Raw genomic sequence first — 23221 nt, 5'->3', positions numbered from 1 at the left:
AACAATATCAGTTTCCTGGCTGTCCTGTTTATTTGGCTGCAGTAGTGTCTGTATAACACCAAAAACAAACATGCAGCTAATCTAGTCAGATCTGACAATAATGTCAAACACATGATCTGCCTATGCTTGTTCAGGGTCTATGGCTAAAAGTGTTAGATGCAGAGGATCAGCAGGACAGCCAGGTAACTGGTATTGCTTAAAAGGAAATAAATATGGCAGCCTCCATATACCTCTCACTACAGTTGTCCTTTTACGTATATACAGAGAGCCGGCACCATCCGTTTTCAAAATGCTCTTTTATTGATTAAAGTGCTTTGCAGCCATCACAGCAACGTTTCAAAGCTAATCCGCTTCTTTATCAAGCTAAGCTGCAAGTCAGAATACAATATAACTGTATAGCTTACTGCTTTATATAGTATCATGGTTCCATGAACACCCAATCACATTATCCCAATTTGAAACATCCTATCGCAAGGCTCTATGGCCTGCGGACCTGATGGGGAACTTTCTAGGTACTCACGGATAAGACATTACCATGGACGTCATCTCCTCAAACTTCAAATCTATAGGTTGAGTCTCCTATCTCCGCAGGCAATACTGGCCGCGCATCTCCTTAGTCTCCACCCCCTGTCTCGCCGTCATCGGCGGACCAAGTGGGGAACGTCGGGGTCACGTGTGCCTGGAGAGACGTCATGCATCCCGCCCTGCCCACGTAGCGTCAGCCAATCAGTGTGCGGTGCGCTCGCTGTGGCGCGCCGCCCACCTCAGATGTAAACATTGCCTACGGACTCCGTGACAGAGATTATAAACTACGGAAACATACTATAAGGCTGCACAGATATACACTAATGTCAGGGGAGATCAAAACAGGGAACAGAGGCATATGCACATAAGAGCTGCATGTCGTTATATACAATTTGAAATCATTCCTAATGCCACACAGTGGCAAATGAAAGGTAAATGCAATATGCACAGAATAGATTATAGATAGAAAAATAGAGCCAATCAGACACCATGGAGAGAAGGGGAAATCAAGGTGTCACAATACAATACTCTACAAAAAGGGAGCCAAGTCTAACTCCCGATTGAGTCCCCTTGGCTCCATGGTGTCAAGTTTTTTTTTTTTTTTTTTTTTTTTTTTTTTTTTTTATCCAATGTGCCTCTCTCCAGAGAAGTCTCTTAAGTCTGTCCCCTCCTCTTTTTGGTTGCATCACCTGTTCTACTATCTGAAACTTAAGCTGGCTAACATTGTGTTTAGCCTGGCTAAAATGATAAGGGACAGCCTGATCAGTCAAGTTCTCGCGTATAGCGTGCTTGTGAGATGACAATCTCACCTTCATCTTTTGAGTTGTTTGGCCTATATATAGCAGGCCACATGGACATTTTAGAGCGTATACTACATACGTGGAATCACACGTGTGGCATCCCTGTATCTTAAATTTAGTTCCTCTATGGGGGTGGAGTTGTCCTTTAAAATGTTTGTTTGTTTGTTTTTTTTTTGTTTTTTTTTAAATCGGTTATAGTGAGTCTGTTTTTACTCTGTGCATTTTTAACTTTTACAGTACTTTGTATTAATTTTCTATGAATGTTTATGAATTGTGGAATGACTCATCTGAGTTTCCATAAGTTCTATTAGCCTATTCCGTGGTGCTGTACAGAATAAGAACAAAACATGGGGTACATAATAATATAGACAAGTTGTATATTATTTAGCATTTGTATAGCGCTGATATCTTCCATAGCGCTGTACAGAGTATATTGTCTGGTCACTGACTGTCCCTCAGAGGGGCTCACAGTGTAATCCCTACCATAGTCATCAGCATTTGTTACTGTCGACCACACCTTACGCCTACAGATACTTGCAAATGTAGGCATAAAGGGCCTCGCTCTCTCGGTTATCTTCCTACCTCTCTGGAAGGTCCTTCAGTCCCTTCCTCAGATCAGATCTCTTCTCCTCATGCTTTGTCTGTCAGGGTTCCTCAAGACAGAGGCACCACGCTTGTACTAACCACTGCTGGGTTGCTCCTGCTTTTATGTGTTTTGCCTGAGGAAGCGGGCTTGTGTCCCGTGAAACGCGTTGCAGATCAATTGTTGTTGGGAGTTTGAAATTGATTAAAATTTACATCTATCACCATATATTGTGGTTGTTATCTTTGTGGGGAAGGCAAATCCACCAGTGCCACCCACTTTTTATTTGGTTTTAATTGGCTTCATTTTTATTCTGTTGGCGCCTCTGTTTTTTTCATTACAGGGTTCCTCAAGGCTCTGTTCTCAGCCCCCTCCTCTTTTCCATCTACATGCATGGCCTTGGTGGCTTAATTAACTCATGAGTTTCAATACCACCTGCATGCAGACAATATACAACTGCCTCTCAGCCCCAGACCTTAACTCCCTCCTCGAACGTGTTCCAGACTGCTTGTCTGCAATATCCTCCTTCATGTCATCTTGCTTCTTAAAACTTTAATATGAGTAAAACAGAACTAATCATTTTTCCACCACCTCTCTGCCTGAAGTAACAAATGTTAATAACACTCTCATAACTTCAGTTCCCAAAGCACGGTGCTTGGGGGTAATATTTGGCTCATTTCTTTTATGCCTCATGTTGATTCCATAACCCGCTCTTGTCATCTCCAACTCAAAAACATATCTCGCATCCGACCTTTTCTCACTCAAGACACAACCAAAATGTTAATACATGCTCTGATAATATCTCATCTGAATTACTGTAACATACTACTTTGTGGACTACCTTCTAACAGACTGGCCCGCTCCAGTCTGTACTGAACTCAGCTGCTCGTCTCATCTCTCTTCTCGATCTCCCTCTGCTGCCCCTCTCTGTCAAGCTCTTCACTGGCTGCCAATTAACCAGATGATTCAGTTCAACCGCCTAACCCTAACCTACAAAGCTCTCCACAATCTCACTCCCCGGTACATATCCTCACTAATTTCCAGATACAAACCCAATCGCAATCTCAGATCTGCACATGATCTTCTGTTGTCCTCCTCTTGAATTTCCTCCTCACATTCACAAGATTTTGCACGCACTTCACCCCTCCTCTGGAATGCCCTCCCCCCAACACATCCATCACTTGCCAACCTTTGTTACCTTTAAACACTCTCTAAAAACTCATTTGTTCCGACAAGCATATGCGCTACCTTAGGCCACTTCCCTTTGTCCTAAGACCAAATTGCTCTCCTACTAGGTATCCTAAAACACACCGCCTCTATATATTGTATACAACCCCTCCTCTTTCTCCCCCCCCCCCCCCCCCCCCCCATTTCCTTTAGATTGAAAGCTCGCAAGGGCAGGGCTCTCTCCCCCTTTTGTGTCTCGAAAATTATTATACATTTTATTTATCATGTTACTTTTATCACTGTCATTACAATTCTGTATCCTGTATTTTGTATCATTTTTGTATTTTGTCACTATGTATCTTGTATATTGGTGTACACTGTTGTCTGATTATGTACCTCATGTTCGTTTCTTACTTTGTACAGCACCACGGAATATGTAGGCGTTTTATAAATCAATAATAAAAAGAGCATGTATCCCAGTCTAGGGCCAATTTAGGAGGAAGCTGATTACCTTATCTGTATGTCTTTGGGATGTGGAGGAAACCACAGTGCCTGGAGGAAGCCCATTCAGACACGGGGAGAACATACAAACTCTGAGCAGATAGTGCCCCGGCTGGGATACAACCAGGGACCCAGCGCTGCAAGGCGAGAGCGCTATCCACTACACCACCATGCTGCCTGTGTATACACAAAATGTAAACCTCGTAATTGGTGACAAATGTAACATGATGAACAAAATGTATAACACATTCCAAAACCCAACAGGATGAGAGCCCTGCCTTTGCAAGCTTACAATCTAATTCTTATGGGGAAATTTGCTCTCATCTGAGTGCTTTGGAATACAAGCATGTTTCCAGAACAAATTATGCTTGCGAACAAAGGATCAGCTGTATTTTTCTGTCTTGGCCAATCAGCCACATTTACAGAACAATTCTACAACATAAAAACGTAAACAGTCTTAATTCTCACAATAAATACCTTAAAACTCAGTCTTATTGCAGCTTCCCGAGTCCTTCTAAATGACAGCTCTCATTGCACAGACCCACACCATCTTACCCAGACAGTATCTCCTCCAACAGCCCAAGCAGAAGACTAAGGCCAGGTTCACAGTGGTCAGTTGCCTAACTCGTGCATTGAGTGTACTGCAATGGAGACTGGACATAGACTTTAATGCAAAGCCTGCATGCAGTGAGTTAGAATGATGTGATCGGTTACGCTACACTGTGAACAGGCCCGTAGAATTGTATGGGCAGTAAGTTGACATGCAGAATTATTCTGGAACATAACTGAGCACTGTGTACTAGGCCTAAAGCTAAGTACACACTTCAAAGTCTTTGGAAAAGGCAAGATCACAGACCAATGTTACCCTCTTCCATGTAGTATGAGAGCCATACTCTACACAGTCTATTCTATGGAGCTGAACTCCCCATCAGAGAAAAATCTTTGCAAGATGCTGCACACAAAGATGCTGTACACATGCAAAAGATCTGTTCCTGCAAAATGCATTTATAGTCTATATCTGCAGATCTCATACACACGTTTAACGGACAATCATCTGCAGATCAGATCCACCAGGAAGGATCTTTGGATCTGCAGATGGTTGTCTGTTAAACAAGGTGTGTATGAGATCTGCAGATATCATAGACTATAAATGCATTTTGCAGATACTGATCTTTTGAATGTGTACAGCATCTTGCAAAGATTTCTGTCTGATGGGGAGTTCAGCTCCATAGAATAGACTGTGTAGGTATGGCTCTCATACTACATGAAAGGGGGTAAAATTTTGGTCTGTGATCTTTAATTTTCCAAAGACTTTTATCTGATGTGTGTACCCACCTTAAGACTTCCTTTGTCACCTGGTGCAAAGGGTTTATTCCTCTAGACCCCACCCCCTCAGCACACATCACTTCCCTTGTAGTAGCCCCATTGACTGAAAGAATGCTTTCCAGCAGATTTAACCACTTGAGGACCCACCCTTTACCCCCCCCCCCTTAAGGACCAGCACTGTTTTAGCTGATCTGTGCTGGGTGGGCTCTGCAGCCCCTAGCACAGATCAGGGTGCAGGCAGAGCGACCAGATCGCCCCCCTTTTTTTCCTCACTAGGGGATGATGTGCTGGGGGGGTCTGATCGCTCCTGCCTGCCGGGTGTTGCGGGGGGGGGCACCTCAAAGCCCCCCTCCGCGGCGAAATCCGCTCCTACCTGGCCCCCCTCTGGTGAACCGGGCTGCACAGGACGCTATCCGTCCTGTGCAGCCAGTGACAGGCTGTCCCCTGTCACATGGCGGCCCGCAGGCTATTCACGGAGCCCCCCGCCGTGAATTGACAGGAAGCAGCCGCTCGCGCGAGCGGTTGCTTCCTGATCAGCCTGCAGCTGGCGACGCAATACTGCGTCGCTGGTCCTGCAGCTGCCACTTTGCCGACGCACGGTATAAGCGTGCGGTCGGCAAGTGGTTAAACATTAACGCCGCCTTAACGTCAGTTCGCAGGAAGTGAAGGCTGCTGTTCCAGGAACATTTGCTCTGAGAATGGCACAATGGTTACCCAACAAAAGCAAGCTGGGAATCACATGCAGCCCATTTCTTACCGATTAAACAAAGTAATGTGGGCCTTGCAGACAAGGCACAGAACATTTATACCATGCTTTTCTACTGGTGGACTCAAAGCTCCAGAGCTGCAGCCACTAGGGTGGGCTCAGGAGGCAGTAGCAGTGTTAGGGAGATTTGCCCAAGGTCTCCTCACTAAATAGGTGCTGGCTTTCTGAACAGGAACAGCCAAGATTCACACCCTAGTCCAGACTTTCTCAACCAGTGTTCCATGAGTACTTTGCAGGGGTTCCTTGGCATTTTCCCCCATCGTGGGGAAATTATAATACAGCACATTATAATTGGGGGTAATGTAAAAAGAAGCACTAAATTTGGGGGTCAGAATAATGAGCACATAAATAAAAAGCGCTAGAAGAAGACGGTGTAATGAGCGGCAGTGTAATAGGAGGTAGTGAAATAAACAGCCACACCTACTTTTAAAGACCATTCCTCCTGCAAAATAAATGCAGGTGTTCCTCAAGATCAAAATGTGTGTTTTTTTTTTGTTTTTGTTTTTTTTTGTTTTGTTTTCGTTTTTTTTGTAGGGTTCCTCCATGGTAAAATGGTTGAGAAAGGCTGCCCTAGTCTCTTGTGTTAGAGGCAGAGCCCTTAAAAGGAATCTGAAGTGAAAATTAACGTATGATGAGTTGTATTTGTAGTACAGCTAAGAAATAGAAACATTAGTAGCAAAGAACAGTCTCCTATTGTTTACAGTACAGGAAGTGTTAAACTTAAGTTATCTATGCAAAAGATCTTCTCTGAGCTCTACGACCCAACTTGGGTCGGCTTTAGTGCTTATTTCTGAAGCCCTTATCTCAACCTGTCTCTGTTTCTTGTTTAAGGTTTTACTGACAGGAAGTTCAAAGGGTCATTTGCTCTGATCTGTTTCATCATTTAGAATGGAGTGTAATTTGTAAAGTGCAAATACTGACGCCTTAGCCTGGATAACTAGGCTGTCAGAGGGAGGATGTGGCTAGGCGATGGGTGTGCACAGATTAGATCTTCTTACCTGTCTCTCCTTATCACACAGGATTCGATCTTTGCACTGGGATGGAGAAGAGGATCCTGGAAGGGTGTGCTGCGGAGTGTCTTATCAGAGTCCTGCTTCTGGGAATATTCCTGTAAGTACAGCAGTCCACCAAGAGAAACTGTGTACTCTGTTGCTACCAGATCTGGGCCTTTGAAGGAAAATGCTCATTACACTAGTGTGCTGGCCATTCCTCAAACCTTGCAAGTCAGTGGCCTGAACAGTGATCCCCACCACTTGCCAATACCCGGGTGCTGCACATGTGATCTTTGCCAGAGGATCAGCCACTAGAAGGGGCTCAGAACACTATGAAAGAACCTTATTGTCGACCATCCATTTTTGCTCTGCAGCTGCACACCTGATGACTTCACCCACTGATGGGTCAGAGCCAGTGCAAGCGGCATGGGGCCGAGGCAAAAGTAACTGGGGGAGGAGTCTAACCTCCCCCACCAACCACCTGCCCCGGCCCCCCTGCTCCATCAGACCTCCCAGGTAGTTTCCCACTGACTGCTCCTATGCCCTCTGTAGCTAAGAGCTGAGCCTGAGCTGCCTTGAAACAACCAGCGCTGTGGAAGCGGTGCAAAAATCTTCCGACCCCCCTTCAGTTTATGAAACCTCCGGGTACCCAAAATGACTCTGACTCCTTAGTCTACTTACCAGGGCTGTGGATTTTGTACAAAAATCATCCGACTCCTCAGTTTATAAAATCCCCGACTCCGGGTACCCAAAATTGCTTCGACGCAAACTCCATCTCCGACTCCACAGCCCTGGTAACCACTCCCCTGAACCGGCAGCGGCTCCGTTCAGATTTTTCATCAGCTCATTTGCCTGCATTTTCTTTATCCGGCGCATATTTATATAATGTGTAAATAACATATGCCAGGCATGCAGGTGGCATTGCTGAAGACAGAGATCGGTAAGGAGCAGCCACTGGGGACAATTGAGTTGTTAAAAGACAGCTCAGGCTCGGCTAGGGAACATGTGGAGCCGGGGGCCATTGGAGCAGTCAGCGGGGGAGACCACTGGGGGAGGGGGGATCCAGCAGCGTGGGGACACCTGTAGTGGTGTTGGGGTCCTGGGGCGATTGTCCTCTTTGCCTCAATGGAAGCGCTGGCCCTGCTGATCAAGCAGAAAGATGTGCATGCAGCACTAAAACTGCATGGCTTACTGATCCTGATCTGATACTGATGCTGTTCGCTGCTGCACTGTCGGGCTGGGGGTCTCGCAGCAAGTGACCCTGTCATGCTGCACACATTACCTAGTGAAGGTGCCCTGCTGCTGGGGCCTTTAGCACAAGGTACAGGGCATACAGCCAGGCTTACAGGGCATGTCCTTGGACAGACTGGTGTATCCACCCACATGACTGAATCTAATCCTAAACTGCTCCAGGCACCTTGTGGCTACTGTGTCCAGAAGATAGATGCAGGAAAATGAGTTCTATTTCGGGCTCTCGTGTTTTTTTTTGTTTGTTTGTTTTTTTTTTTTTTTTGTTTTTTTTTTTTTTTGTACATAGACTTTAGTTGTAACTTCCTGAAACGTTGGCTCTGAAGTGTGGCTGTAGCATCGTGCTGATGGGGCTTGAGGAAGTGTGCTCATTGATTTCTTTATTGCTGTAACTGTCTCACCACGTGTCTTCACCTGCTGCAGCGTTGAGTTGTCGCTTCTATGCTTCCTGGCAGTCGCATGCTCTGTGCTTCCATACTTCCTTTTCCCAATCACTTGACATGCCTCAGGAGCCAGAGGTCTGCTGCATAGAGCATGTGGCTGTTGGGAAGATCCGAGAAGACCTGAAGCGGCACTGGAGCAGGTAAATATTAAACTGCTCCACTGCACTACTCTGCAGAAGGGGGGGGGGGGGGGGGGGGGGGGGCGGGGGGAGCAGCCCCCCCCCATGGTCAATAAAATGACATCAGTTTGAGATTAAGATTTAGCACTTATTGAACAAACTATTTGACCCGCAACTTAGACTATGTTGTAGTTTTTGGCCCCTTTCATGATTGAGTTCGACACCCCCTGCCTTATGCAATAATTTTTGGGCCAAGTGCTGTACAGATGTATTGCAAGCCAATAGGCTAGCAACGTATCTGTTGCTGTGCAGGGGGGGAGAGGGACGACATGTGGCACCTGACAGAGCAGCTTCCAGCAGGTGGGGTGAGAACAATGTATTTAGGAGTTGTTCGGCTGTTGTGGCTACAGATTCTGCATGCCTCAGCCGAGTTTAATCCAGTGTACCTAGCTTCAATGATGCGATCCTCCCAAACATAGAGGAAGAGTAAACTGAGTGAACATGGTTTGAATGGAAGGTTTAGGTAAGTTACATACAAATGGTAAGATTATACAATAAAGACTGTACTAATGGGCACCTTTACAGATGACTGTTTAGATTGCCTTTCCTGTTCAAGATATTAAAGTACAACTGTAACCAGAGGTATATGGAGGCGGGCAACATATTTATTTCTATTTAAACAATACCAGTTGCCTGGCTGCCCTGCTGATTCTCTGCCTCTAATACTTTCAGCTATAGACCCTGAACAAGCATGCAGCAGATCAGATGTTTCTGACATTGTCAGATCTGGCACCTGGTATTTGTTTAAAAATATAGCAGCCTCCATATAAAAATTGCTTACTATTTATTGGATTTATAGTTGCAAACATATTACGCAGCACTGGACAATAAATAAGGTTACAGACAATAACTGGTGACAAAATACAGGTAATAAGCAAAAAGATACACAGTGCCAGATTGTGCATCTTAGACAATTCTCACTTCAGTTGTCCTTTTAACCACTTGACTAAAACGGTAGATTCTCACTAGCATTTAACATCTATATTGTGCACTGCTCCTGCCACAGCCACATATTGGACCCTAGTGGACCTGTTGTGTCTGTTTTGCCTGGTAATTTAACACAGAGTAGGAGACCTGTGTGACTCCAGTCTACTAAACATGCTGATCAATCCTTTTAACTTCCAAAGCTTGTGTGGATGTCTCCATAGATCCTCCCCATGTCTGCATATTTGCTGATTTCCATGGAGTAAGAACCCTAAACATGACACAACCGTTTGCCTCATAATTTACCACAGCACTGTTAGGAAATGTCCCTAAGCTCGAAGATCATATGGCTTGAAAGCCTGGATATCCTCACGGACTGACAGTAGTCTTATTGCCAAGTGAGTGCTTTCCACACAGCTAGCTTAGTTGGGTTTTGTATATCCGCCTCACCCACTTTTCCTTTTTTTTTTTTTTTTTTTTTTTTTTTTTTTTCTTCCTTGCTTATACATTTGTTTTTTGTTTTTATTTTAGGTTGACAGAGATGATGTACCCCTTCCAGAGAGTGATCCAACCAGAAGAAATGTGGCTTTATAGAAACCCCTATGTGGTTTCTGATCGGGTCCCCACTAACAGTATGTTTGTAAGTACTCTGCACATATGTGGCTGCTGGAGTTTTTCTGCGTACTTATAGCCTTTCCCTTGTTGGCAAAGTTAGATACTTACCTGGATAGCCTCTTAATAGTCCAGAGGCTTCCCACATCTTCCTTTACACGAACGTTGCTGCGCTTGGAGCCTCTGAACACATCCAACTAGAGCTTGTACTAGCAGGGCCAGTCTGCATGAGTACAGCCGCACCTGCGCTCTGAGCTGCTCCGTGCCACTGGGAAGGCAAAATTGCAACTCCTCGACTCCTTGTTCCTTGGGCAGTACAGGTCTGCTTTTACATGTGCTCTTATCTACTAGTCTACTTTAGGGGGACCCAGCGGGAAACCTCCATAAGGAAATTCAGCTAAAATGATTGGATGGGTAGCTCCCTCTCAAGCTGCTAGGTTTCCTATAGATTGTAGTAAATTACACCCACATTTGGCCAATCACAATGCTTTGTGCTGTAAAAGGGATCCTGTGGTTGAACTGCTCCCTATGAGGTTTCCTGCTGGGTTCCCTAACGTAGACTAGTGCCCTCCTGTCAACCCCAAGTGGCCCCCACAGAGCAGGAATCTGATGCAGTGTACAAAATCCTGCACACAAGAATGCAGACAAGACTTTGTGCTGCCTCTGTTTTGTAAACCATGGTGTTCTGGTTTCTTCCTCCCCCTCCCCCCCCCCCCCCTTTTTTTTTTTTTTTTTTTTTTTTTTTTTTTTTTTTTAAATATTGGTGGCCTACATTCTTAATAGTCAATGGACCCAGCCCGGACTGAACAAACTGGGTTTATTTAGCTGGTATAAATACATAAGTTTGGCGGGTGAGATTTTTGTCCCTAGGCTTGTACAAAGGACTAGGGAACATGATCTGTATATGGGGGGAAGATAGGTTTTGGCATCTATTAAGGTGTTCTTTACAGTAAGTGTATCGGCAGATTCAACCAAGAGAGCTCTCTCGAATCTGATTAGAGAGAGATCTGTTGGCTGCCCATACACCGCAAGCCGATTCCCGATTAATTTCATACTGAAATAGATCAGGAACGGCCAGATGTTGTGATGCTCCCCTGATGCTATCCCCCTAATGTTACCTTTCAAGTGATACATTACCTGTCCTCCGTGGCCTCCCCTTGTCCTCCACTGGCACCAGTTCTCCATTCACACTCGCCACGTGGTTGCTTAGTAACGTGGCCATGTGTGTCTGACCACGCATGCTCTTACTAGGCATCCACTTGGGACGAGTGTATGGAGAACAGAGTGCGCCTGGAGCCAGCGGAGGTGACAAGCAGAGGCCACAGACAATGTATCACTTTGCACTGGGCACCGGAGGGACAGTTTGTTGCTCCTACCAATGTCGCATGCATTTACCTCCGCTCACTCGATCGGGCAAGTCGGCCCTACATCTTGCAGCATGTGTGGCCGACTAATGCGACCAGTTTCGGCCCCAAATTGCTTGCATTGTCGGGCATGCACTTGGTGGCACAGACTTCCATCCAATTCTATTATGATCAAATTGGATGGGCGATCGGTCGCCAAGTTGCCTGATGTATGGCCACCTTTAAAATCTGGAATATCGAACATCAGGAAATAGTTATGGCAACTTCTATACACTCATGTAAAACGGGCTTGGATGTTTCTTACATTTAAAGGACCTCATGGCTAGAATTGCTAGGTCATTCCCAGCAGAGTTGTTCCAGGGATTTATCTGTCTGCCTCCTGATGTCTGGAAAGAATTGTCCCCTTTTTAAAGGGGAAAGGCCGTTCAAGGCTTTTACACCTACCTTCTGCATCCGTGTGTTTCCTGTCCCCCAACCAACTAGAACGATGTAACTTAAGCCTGGTATGTACCTTCAATTTTGATTGGTCAATCACTGACCAATTTTACCTAGACTATCTGCTCCCAGTATTCAAAATCTTAACGGTTTGTCCTCATATATGTGAATAGAAAAACTGGCATTAAACAAGCAGCACTCCTAGCTTAATTCTAGTTAACAAGAGACCCGTCGCCACCCTGCCACACAGGTGGTTACACTAATCCCCAATACGGGTGCTCAGGGAATTTTGTCTCTGGGTATGTTGACATTTCCAATACTTGCCACTATTCTGATGTAGGTCTTATCCCAGCACTGTAAGGATGCTGATGGGGACGTGCACAGCCCTCACCACCTGATCCTTCTGGCCTGTAAGCAAGCATGGATATGACTTGTATAGTGGAAGATTTATGATGGTTTTTTCCCCTTTTACTGGAATATTAAGGGGGAGCACTCAAAACGGACCTCCACATGCAGGCTTGCTCTGAGATGACCTAACCACAACTCCAGATTTTGAATAGAAACTTTTTCACAAGCTCTGTTACCAGTGATGTGATTGGTTATAAACTTTGTGGGAGGAGCACATTCAGGAAGTAAGAAGTATACATTATTGATCCTTTGGAGATTGTAGGCAAATCGTGCCATTTCTGATGCTCTGTTAATTCTTGTTCTTTGTTAGTAGGAAGTATACATTAGGGCTGGTTCACATGGGCGTCTGCCCCACGCCTACAGCCGGTGTTCAGGACTCGGCGTTAAATGCTCCCATTCCAGCAAATGGGAGAGTTTGTACCGGCGTATACGCGAACGCAGCGTTCAGATTTTTTTTTTTTTTTCCTTCTCTCGAGGCGACCTCTGTAGCGTCCTGGGGTGGTTAACTGCGGCGGCTAATGTCTCCCTGTGGATACGAAAACGCTGATCGCAACTGAAAGCCGGGCAGGCGCCCATATGTACCAGTCCTTACTGACCTTATTACTGATCCTCTGGAGATTGTAGGCAAATCGTGCCGTTTCTGATGCTCTGTTAATTCTTGTTTGTTTCTAGCTCATCTCCTTCCTGGCCCCGGTTTCGGTTGTAATTTTGGCCCGCTTCTGTCGGCGAGCAGATCGTGCAGATTCACGAGAGGCGATACTTGGTAATTCTTCAGCAATTTTTGTGTGACCTTCTCTGCAGTTGGTGGCAGCAGCAGCCATTTTTGTTTAGAACCTTTTGGGCCCCGTTTCCACTATCGCGAATCCGCATGCGTCTTGCGTATGCGGATTCGCATAGACAATATAAGTGAATGGGCCTGTTTCCACTTATGCGTCTGCGGGAGCGTTTTATTGTGCAGAGAAAATCTGCACGGAACACCCTGCAGAATTCGCCTGCGTGTGGAATGCAGGCGAATCGCACATAATGTATTTAATAGGGAAATCGCATGCGTTTTCCCCATGCGTTTTTTGCTGCGAATTCGCATAGGTACCAATGTAAATTCACACAGGCAGTGACATGGTTAAAATCGCATATACCCTCACCTATGCGAATTCGCGGCAAAAAACGCATGCGGAATCGCATCCGCATGCGATTTCATCAGAGGTGGAATCCAGGCGATTCCGCACCGCAATAGTGGAAACGAGCCCTTGCAGACAACTGGAGCATTTTCCCTTCATGTGTTTGTAGGAACTCTGTGATGAAGACATCTTGAAAACCCTTGTCTGCTTATTAATTAGCCCCATGTGAAAGCCATTCCTGTGCTTGTCAGTGTTGCGTGCCCTGCATTTTACCACAGGGGACAGCGCATCAAAATGGATATGTAGAAAGTGCCCAAACCTTTCCTATGTATTTTTCACACGCTTCTGTTGTATTTTCTGCTGTGGGGGGAAACCTATCCACACACATTTTGAATGATGCCAAATTGCATTGCCATTCATTTCACTGGTATGACTCTGATCCAGAGTCACATCCAACCCTGTCGGTGGTACATTGCATTAGTCTATACAGATATGCTGCCGCCACACCATAAGACAAGACACAGAATATTTATATTGTGCTTTTCTCCTGGTGGACTCAGTGTCAGAGCTGCAGCCACAAGGGAGCGCTCTATAGGACGTAGTCGTGTTGTGTCGTGTTGGGGTGGGCTGCGCTGTGCACACACTGCTGGGACTGGGCAGGGCTTCCCTCTCCTGAGGTAAGTATCTCCTTTTTTTTTTTTTTTTTTTTTTTTTTTTTTTTTTTAGTTCTTCAGAATCTCCCAACTGCATGTAGCAAAGCTCTGCAAGCGTATTGTCACTGGATGTGCACTTACTATGCACTGTAGTGTTGCACTCCACTTCCAATAAACATTGTTTGTTTCACACGGTGTCCTGCTTCTATTATGTATGTTCTTCCTGCAGAGCAACACACTACACCAGCGTTTCTCAACCTTATTATTATAGCCTGTACTCTGTTAAAGGGGAACTTCAGCCTAAGCAAACATACTGTCATTAAGTTACATTAGTTATGTTAATTAGAATAGATAGGTAATATAATCTCTTACCCACACTGTTTTAAGGCTGCTTACACACCAAGACGTTACAGGCGCACGTTAGTGCGCCTGTAACGCTCCCCCAACGCACAGCAATGTAACACAAGTGGGCTGTTCACACAGCCCACGTTGCGTTACATGTAACGCTGCACGTTCTGTGCAAAGTGCAGCATGCTACGGCGTTGGAGCGGCTATAGCCGCGTTAGACTGTTTGCACATGCGCAGTGGGGGGCGGAGAGGAGGCGGGGAGAGCCAGCTACAGTAGCCGTGCACATGGCTACTTAATATTCACTGCACTGGCGGGCGCTGATTGGCTGGCGGGACCACGTGATGCGGAGTGTCTCGCTCCGCATCACGTGGTCCCGCTGGCCAATCAGCGCCACTCTGGGAGACATTATAGGACTCGAGCTGCCTAACGCGGCTCACTCTACCGTCGGCTCTTGCAGCACCATACGTTGTGTTAGGTGCACGTTATGCGACCTTAACGTGCCACCTAATGCAACGTCTTGGTGTGCAAGAAGCCTAAAAGAACAGGCAAATGTTTGTGATTCATGGGGGCTGCCATCTTTGTCACGGGGCAGCCATCTTTTTGGTTGAAAGGAGGTGACAGGGAGCAGGAGCCACAGTTCGAACTGTCTGGTGTGCTGATCACCCCTCCCAGCTGCGCACGCTAGACTTCAAATGTCAAATTCAAAATGTAAAAAAAATTTGCACCAAAACAGCAGAAAGAGAACATCAGAAATCCCATCATGCTTTGCACAGCATTAGGGAAAAGAGCACGGGCAGTTTTCCTCTGTGCAGCTAAAAATGAGGCTTGTATAAGAGAAGCAAAGTTCTGATGCTGTGAAACTGTTAAAGAAACACCAAGCCTTTTCAGTGCTGCTGAGTCGAAATTTTTTTTTTTTTTTTTTTTTTTTTTTTTTTTAGTCCGGAGGTTCACTTTAATGCCTACATGGCCAAGTGCCCACTACTGTGGCTAACATCAGCTCAAGTACCCCTTGAGAGATCGATTAGTACTGTACTCAATTGTGGATAATCCCTTGATGCCTTTAACCAACTTTAAATACTTATTCTGGTTTTGTTTATATATGCGTTATCAATGGTAATCTGAAAAATATCATGGATTGCCTGTAACCTGTTTCAGTGCCCCCTGGGTTATTACATATGCCATGTGTTGAGAAACTGGAGGGAAGGGGTGTTGGGAACCCACACTTATCAATAACACACAGGTGTCAAACACAAGGCCCGTGGGCTAAATGTGGCCCTCCTTGCCATTTATGTGGCCCGCTAGAGCTTCAAATGTGCATCATTGTAGCCAGTAAAAGAATAACCACGCCCAGTCTTGCCAACCAAAGGAGGCCGCCAGTGACAATTTGTGGTTGAAACATTGTCAGTTTGAGGTGGGTTGCAGCAACCACCCATTAACCTCACCCCCTATCAAAATTACCAAGGGACCCCTTCTTGGGAACCAAACCCCCTCGTTGGCTTACCAAAAAGACTATGTAAAGGCTACAATCTTGCATTGGGCTGCATTTCATATTAATATTATATTAATATTAATCCTACTCTGCCAAAGCAGTAATGGGGCAGGTAAATATTAAACTGCTCCACAGCACTACTCTGCAGAAGGGGGAGGAGCTGCCCCTCCCCATGTTCACTATAGTTACCCTACTTCGTTTGAGAATATTTATAGCTTAATAAACACTTTTGCCCACTACTTACACTGTTTTAGATTTTATTTTTTATTTTATTTTTTGCCCCTGCATGGTTGAGTTTGACACTCCGGGATAATGTAACCTTGTGGTTAGGGGTGGCAGTGTTGTATGTGCCAGGATTGGTAATTTCCCTCTGCAGTACAGCCCATTTGTTGCCTGAGTTCTGACTTCCTGTATATTTTTCATTTTGCCTCTACAGCTGCCAGTTTGTCTTTAGCTCTTAATGGCATCTTCACCAATACAATAAAACTCCTAGTTGGAAGGTATGTGTTTTTTGTTTTTTTTTGTTGTTGTTGTTGTTCCTCTGCTTGGAAATGTTTTCATGATTTCTCTGTATTCCAGGGCTGTGGCCCAGGTAACGAAAATTTGTTTCCCTTGGCCATGTAGCCTTAATAAATAAATAAAAATAATAATAAAAAATGCACACCTGGCAGACTTACCCAGCTGTGGCTTTAGTTTCTCTTGTAAATGTCCCCCTCTAGTGGTGAGAAGTAGCATTGCTTCCTGCTGGAACATCTGTGGATGGGGAAATTGACACTGGGAGGTTGTATGTTTTCATTGTACTTCCATTCCAATTACAAGAATATCGCACATCTGTTTTGCTAAGATGGCATTATAGTGGCTCCAATGCATTTGTTTTGTCTGTAATTTGATCAGTGTGCTTTGTATATACAATATGAAATTGTATGCTCATTATTGTGAATTTACATGGTATAAACCTCTTCCCCCGTGTGTGGTCATATCGGTCATCACAGGAGTTGACAATCTAAAGGGACTCTGAGCAGTACCCTACAATAAAAAATATCACTTACCTGGTGCTTCCTCCAGCCCGCCGTAGACTGCGCGGTCCCCTGGGGTCGTCCTGGCTCCTCTCCGTGTCCCACCAGCGGGTGTCGGGCCGACTCTACCTGCTTGGCGTCATCACGGAGGCCAGCGTGACAGTCCTTCACATGCGTGGTTTTCTAACACTAAACTGCGCTGGACTATCACGCCAGCCACTGATGATGCAGAGCGGCAAAATCCGGAAGAGTCGTCCCGGCACCGAGTGTCGCCGGTTACTGGAGCAGTCGGCGGGACACGGAGAGGAGCCAGGCGGACGCCGGTGGGCTGGAGAAAGCCCCAGGTAAGTGAAATGCTTGATTGTAGGGTACTGCTCAGGGTCCCTTCTAAAGGTGGCCATACATCAGGCAATGTGGCGGGCGATCGACCATCTGATTAGATTATCATTTCAGAACAAGCAACGAAACCCCTCCCCCTGTGTGCATTTATACACTACCTGTCCTGTATCAGCCTTCCGCATGGCGTCAGTCTCCCCCCGGGTTCTAACAGCTGCATAGATGCTAGCGGCGCACAGCATCTGACGTCCGACACTATGCACCACCGGTGTGTATGCGGCTGATAGACTCTGAAGAGATGGACGGACACCACGCGGAGGTGCGGTGGCTGATACAGGGCAGGTAATGTATAAATGCACACATGGGGCCACGTTTATAGTGGGGTAGTGGCGGGGTGGGCTCAGCCGATTCCCTGAAGAATTCATGCTGGAATCGGCCTGCGGTATATGGGCAGCTATGACTAGAGACAAATTTTATCTTGAATTTAGATTCAAGATAAATTTTGTCTTTGTCTAATCTGCTGATGTATGGCTACCTTAACTTCTATCAGAGGTGTTCATTATCTTGTGTTCCTATTGTAATATAAAGGTGGCCATACCTCTAACGATGATGGGCAGATTTGGCTAAGAGACATCTATCAGCTGCCCATACACCGCAGGCAGATTCCCGCATGAAATCTTGGGAGAATCGGCCTAGTGACGCTGCCGCGCACGTAGTTACCGGGGAGGTAACCCACAAGCACGTTGGGCCGACATCTTGCAGCATGTCCGCTCCAATACATGCTACCAATTTTTGTCTGACATTGGTCGCATCCTCAATCGTGCATGCTCTTGACGGCACCAATTTACATTTGATTATAATACTCGTATTGGTTGGTCAGTCGCCTGGTGTACCTTAAGGGCTTGTTCACATTATCAGCGTTTGCTTATTTTTTTCAATTTTTTTTTTTTTTTTTTTTTTTTTGCGCTCTAAAAGTGCTTGTGTAATGACTTCCTATGACAGTGTACACATGTAAGTGTTTTAATTTCATTGAAATCGTAAAGGCGCTACTTGTACCATTTTCTGAGTGCTTTGGCTCAATAGAAGGTGTAGGGAAATCACAAAGCACTTAAAAAAGCACTTTTATGAATAAATACATATTTATTCATTTCTGGGTTAGAGTTCACTTCCTGACCATTGTCAGGAAGTGAAAAATATCATTGCTGAGCAAAAGATCTTATAAAAGTGCTTTTCTAAGCGAAAAGCCCTGTAAAAATCAGTATAAATCGCTCAGCACTTGCGATAGCACTGCCGATTTTTATAATAAAACATACAGTATATGTGATTGCTTGTGTGCTGATCACAGGATCTCTGGACAAGAGTCTGGTAATCAAATACAAATTCCATGTGGCTGGGAATTGGGTAAGTGCATTTCCTGCTGAATCTGGCCTTATTACAAGCTTCATGTAAGCTGTAATCTCATTGGCCATCTCTGGTTCTGGCAATCCCTGTACTGTCCATATGACTGCTGCCTGTATTTATATTGGATCCTGAGCCCTGAATGACTTTGTGTTTTTAGGCCGCGCCCAGACTTCTTGCTGCGCTGTTTCCCAGATGGGAAGGAATTGCCAGGACTGGAGTGTACAGGCGACCCGGAAGTGGTGACTGAAGGACGCAAGAGCTTTCCCAGCGGCCATTCCTCATGTAAATACTGTGTAATCCTGGTCTGTCACACAAACCTGCTACTTTCCACCTCCGACTCTATACCACACGCTGCAGATGGCAACTAAAAAACAGAATACCCTTCAGCTGGATATTGCCAGATATACAGGCTTCCATAGTCCTGTGCTGCCTCACACAGCTGAGTTCTCCCAGCTCAGACTGGATACAGCTTCTGTAGCTGCCTAGCATTCCTGACCTGGTAACTCATCCCAATGCCTCTCTAGACTCTAGGCTGCTGTGCTGAATGCTATGATGCAAGATTTAATCAACTAACACAAAGCATAACTACAGAGGCATTCAAGGCATTTCTACCTTACTACTTTCTGGTGTTCCCCAGGAAACTGTATGTGTATATATACGTGGGGCTGTTATTAGAAGCTGCATGCCTGAGATTACTACAGGCATGAGAACTTTTTTATTATTATATTCTCTCCTTTTGTTGCACATTTACCTGTGCATTACAGTGAGCCACTGGGAAAGCTGCCCTGCATGGCTCAGCTGTTACTGAGATAGGAGGGATTCCTCCCAGCTGCATTGCTGTGAGGAATGTCACTTATTAAGGAATGTCCTTCAAGAGAAACTCCGACCAAGAATTGAACTTTATCTTAGGGCCCGTTCACACTGCACGCGTTTCCATATGCGTTTTGGAAACACGTGCGGGGGGGGGGGGGGGGGGGGGCGACACGCAGGACATCAGACATTGCATAGAGTGCAATGTCTGATGTTCACACAGCATGCGTTCCGGACCTGTGCGGTCCGGGAACGCATGCTGCACGCAGATTTTACAAAAACGCGCGGCTGTCCTATTCACTTTTCAGTGATGGGATCAGCCACGCAACGCATATGAACGCGGATGGCGTGCGTTCGTACGCGTTGCGGTCCGCATGCGTTGCGGTCCGCACTTTGTAGTCTGAACGGGCCATCAGTAGCTGATACCCCCTTTTACACTTTTTTTTTTTTTTTTTTTTTTTTTACATGAGAAATCTATTCCTTTTCACAAACGGACCATCAGGATGACTGATATTGTGGTAAACACCTCCCACAAGAAAAGTTTGAACTTTTGGCAGTTTCCTGTCTGTGAACCTTGTTGCATTGTGGAAAATAGCTGTTTACAGCCGTTTCCAACTGCCAAAAACCATGCAGCAGCTACATCACCTGCCAACAGTAAAATGTTCACTGGAGTTCCTCTTTAAAGAGAAACTCTGACCAAGAATTGAACTTTATCCCAATCAGTAGGTGGCACCCCCTTTTACATGAGAAATCAATTCCTTTTCACAAACAGACCATCAGGGGGCGCTGTATGGCAGATATTGTGGTGAAACTCTGAGGACCATGGTACTCTTGGCAGTTTCCTGTCTGTGAACCTTGCTGCATTGTGGGAAATGGCTGTTTACAGCTGTTTCCAACTGCCAAAACAGCAAGCAGCAGCTACATCACCTGCAGTGGCGTAACTTAGGAGCTTTGGGCCCCGATGCAAGTTTTACATGGGGCCCCCCCCAAGCACTCTATACATAACAATTGATACAGCACGCCAAAACTTGCCAATGGCAACTACAGTGTTAGAGGTGCAAGAAGGGGATGGGGAACAGTTTGTTAATGATTATCACTATTCAAAGTATCTATAAAAGTAATTATTATGAGCACAGGACCAATAGAGAGCTAATACTGCAGTTCAGGGAGGGCCCTACGGGGCCCCTCTGGCCCAAGGGCCCCGATGCGGTCGCAACCTCTGCACCCCCTATTGCTACGCCCCTGATCACCTGCCAACAGTAAAAAAGTCACAATGTAAATCGGGGATTTAAAAGATCTTACAATGGGCAAACACTGACTAAATCATTTATACATAATTATTGTAAAAATGAAACTTTTTATTACATTATTTTTCCTGGAATTCCTCTTTTAGGGCCCATTCACACTGGCAATCGCAAAATGCTTTGCATGGGTGATTTTACTGCAGTTAATGCGGTAAAATCACTGTTCACTCGTGTGATGTTTGAGTGATCGCAATTAGCCAGTTTTTTTAAACCCAGTATTGCAATCACTCTAGAATCGTGTTAAAATGCTGCATCTTGCGATTGCTGCTAATAGCGAATCATCCACGATTTGTGGCAGTGAGATCACTGCCATTAGATAGTATTGTGCTAGCGCTTCAGTGCTGCTTAGCTCTAGCATCTGACTGTATGCGGTCTTCATGGTTTCCAACAAATTTTCCAAAGGATTCAAAATCAAGCTTTCAACAAAGACTACTTTCTGGTGCTGTAGGATGGGTGGCTTAAAGCAGGGGTCCCCAGCCTATTTTTGACCAGGACTGATTTCCAATGCTAATTTTTTTTTCTATGGGGCGGGGCTGGGTGTAGAGTAGGGGAAGTATGTTAGAGTGAGAGGAAGGTTATGGAAGGTGATAGTAGAATATGATTTAAGTTCTAACTGATATTCTAGTATCCATTATCTACATTAGTAGTGGCATTCTGTGCAACACCTCTGATTTTGCTGCTGCACATGTGTACATAATGGCAGCATTATCAAAGAACAGATGGGAACAGAGCTGCACTGGTACATTAAATTGGATCCGAGATACTTTTACTCATTGCATAATTGTGTTCCTTTCATATAGTTTATAGGGTATTCCTCAAGCCAAATTCTTGTTTTAATACTCTAATGCCCTATAAACTAAACAAGCCTTGCCCACAGCTTCTCCAGAGAGCCTTTGCATTCTAAGCTTTAGTAGCAAGGGCTTATGGGAGCTCAGTCTGGGCAAGAGGAGGTTACTAGCCAGAGATTTCAGAGGCGGAGGGGAGGAGGAGAGGGGAGTGAAGTTTTCACAGGCTGAGGGCTGGAGATGCACAGCAGTTTGCTGGTTTGTAATGATCACAAGCAGAACATTGCCGCTCTCATTGTATCACAGGAAGAAATAATCATATACTGTTGAAGCTGTTTGCAGCTAGATTTTCTGTGATAAATTTTTACTCCTTGCATAATTGTGTTCCTTTCATAAAGTTTATAGGGGATTCCTCCAACTAAATACTGTTGGTTTGGTTGAATTGACAGGAACAGGAGTGCCCCAATGGTGCATGAAGGAGCAGCACTGAATTTAGTCCAGATGAGATTGCAGTTTCTTCCATTGCTGCGGTCTGCAGGCCTGGCTTCTCATCTCGCACTCCTTCATCCAGATCAGTGTGCACCAAGCATCACTAAGGTGTGCTGTCCTCCTTTCACAGCTGTCCACTGTGCGACAGACAGTCTTTATGTCTCCTGATCCAGCGCAGGTACAGAAGCTAAAGCAGTACAGCAGATGGCTGTGTGAGAACAGCGCCACCTGGTGGTGCTCTGCTGCACACTGATTTGAATGAAATTGGCTAAGATTAGAGAGGCCAGGATCATGTACCAGCTGAAAACCGCCTGCAGCCCGGTAGTGGGCCAGTGCATACTGTACTAGTCCTAAGACATTGTCTGAAGTCACTTTCTGATTTCCAGTACAGTAGGTGTTAAAAAAATGATCAAATGAGCCTTTTTGCAATTGCCCAGTTACTTTACAGGAGATTAATGAATTCAAATTCTTGGTGCTGTTTTATACTCCTCATGATGGACAGATTACAGTATAACCTTCTGTATGCAAGTCCACTACTGGTGATTTAGATGAGAAGCAGGTTTGCAATTTAGTGTAGAAATATTAAATTGTCAACCGCAGCTTGCCTTCACCATGGCCACAGTTTCCAGGTGACATCACTTCTGTCTGCAGTTCCACATCCGCCCATAGGTGGCTCTGCAGTCCAAGGAATAGAGCTCATACATTGAATAGGAAAAAGAGCCTGAATGTTGTAATGGTGCACATCTGTGCAGTGGAGTAACTAAGGGCCGGTTCACACTTGCGGTTTTGCAAAAACCGCACCGGATGTCCGGACCGCACCGGAGCCGGATCGGACCTGAACCGTACGGTTCCTGTCCGGATCCGGTCCGGTTGCATACGGTTTCCGTGCGGTATGAACACGGTTGCGGTCCGGATCCGGATTCTTAAAGAGTAACAACCTGTATAAAAAAAAAAAAAATGTTGGGGTCTGGGAGGTCAGCAGAAGGGGGACCTGTGGAATCAGGCCCTCTGCTGTTTAGCACTCACCTCCACCTCCGACATGCTGCCAACATCTCCGGATCCGGATCCAGCTGTGCTGCTCCACTCCAAAATGCTTGCCCATGTGTCCCCAGCCAATATCGCCGCAAAAATCCGCATAGGAAGTGGGGTAGAACATCCGGATTTTTTGCCAGTGTGTTGTGCGCTCTCCGGTTCTCAT

At 45.5% G+C, this 23221-nt stretch overlaps 1 protein-coding gene across 3 annotated transcripts in view; it reads left to right on the top strand.

Annotated features, from left to right (window-relative positions):
• Nucleotides 1-23221, top strand: part of PLPP5 (phospholipid phosphatase 5) — a 40189-nt gene that overhangs the window by 5082 nt on the left and 11886 nt on the right. For all 3 annotated transcript variants that reach the window (XM_068272283.1, XM_068272281.1, XM_068272282.1), the window contains exons 2-6: nucleotides 6688-6778; nucleotides 9986-10094; nucleotides 12946-13036; nucleotides 16319-16382; nucleotides 18793-18917. In XM_068272283.1, coding sequence (XP_068128384.1) covers nucleotides 6708-6778; nucleotides 9986-10094; nucleotides 12946-13036; nucleotides 16319-16382; nucleotides 18793-18917 — 460 coding nt within the window. In that variant the 5' untranslated portion in view covers nucleotides 6688-6707. The remainder of the gene's footprint in view (nucleotides 1-6687; nucleotides 6779-9985; nucleotides 10095-12945; nucleotides 13037-16318; nucleotides 16383-18792; nucleotides 18918-23221) is intronic.

The sequence above is a fragment of the Hyperolius riggenbachi genome, chromosome 3 (assembly GCF_040937935.1).
Source record: "Hyperolius riggenbachi isolate aHypRig1 chromosome 3, aHypRig1.pri, whole genome shotgun sequence".
Lineage (NCBI taxonomy): Eukaryota > Metazoa > Chordata > Amphibia > Anura > Hyperoliidae > Hyperolius > Hyperolius riggenbachi.
The sequence above is the reverse complement of the archived record's forward strand: the minus strand, read 5'-3'. Positions and strand labels throughout refer to the sequence as shown.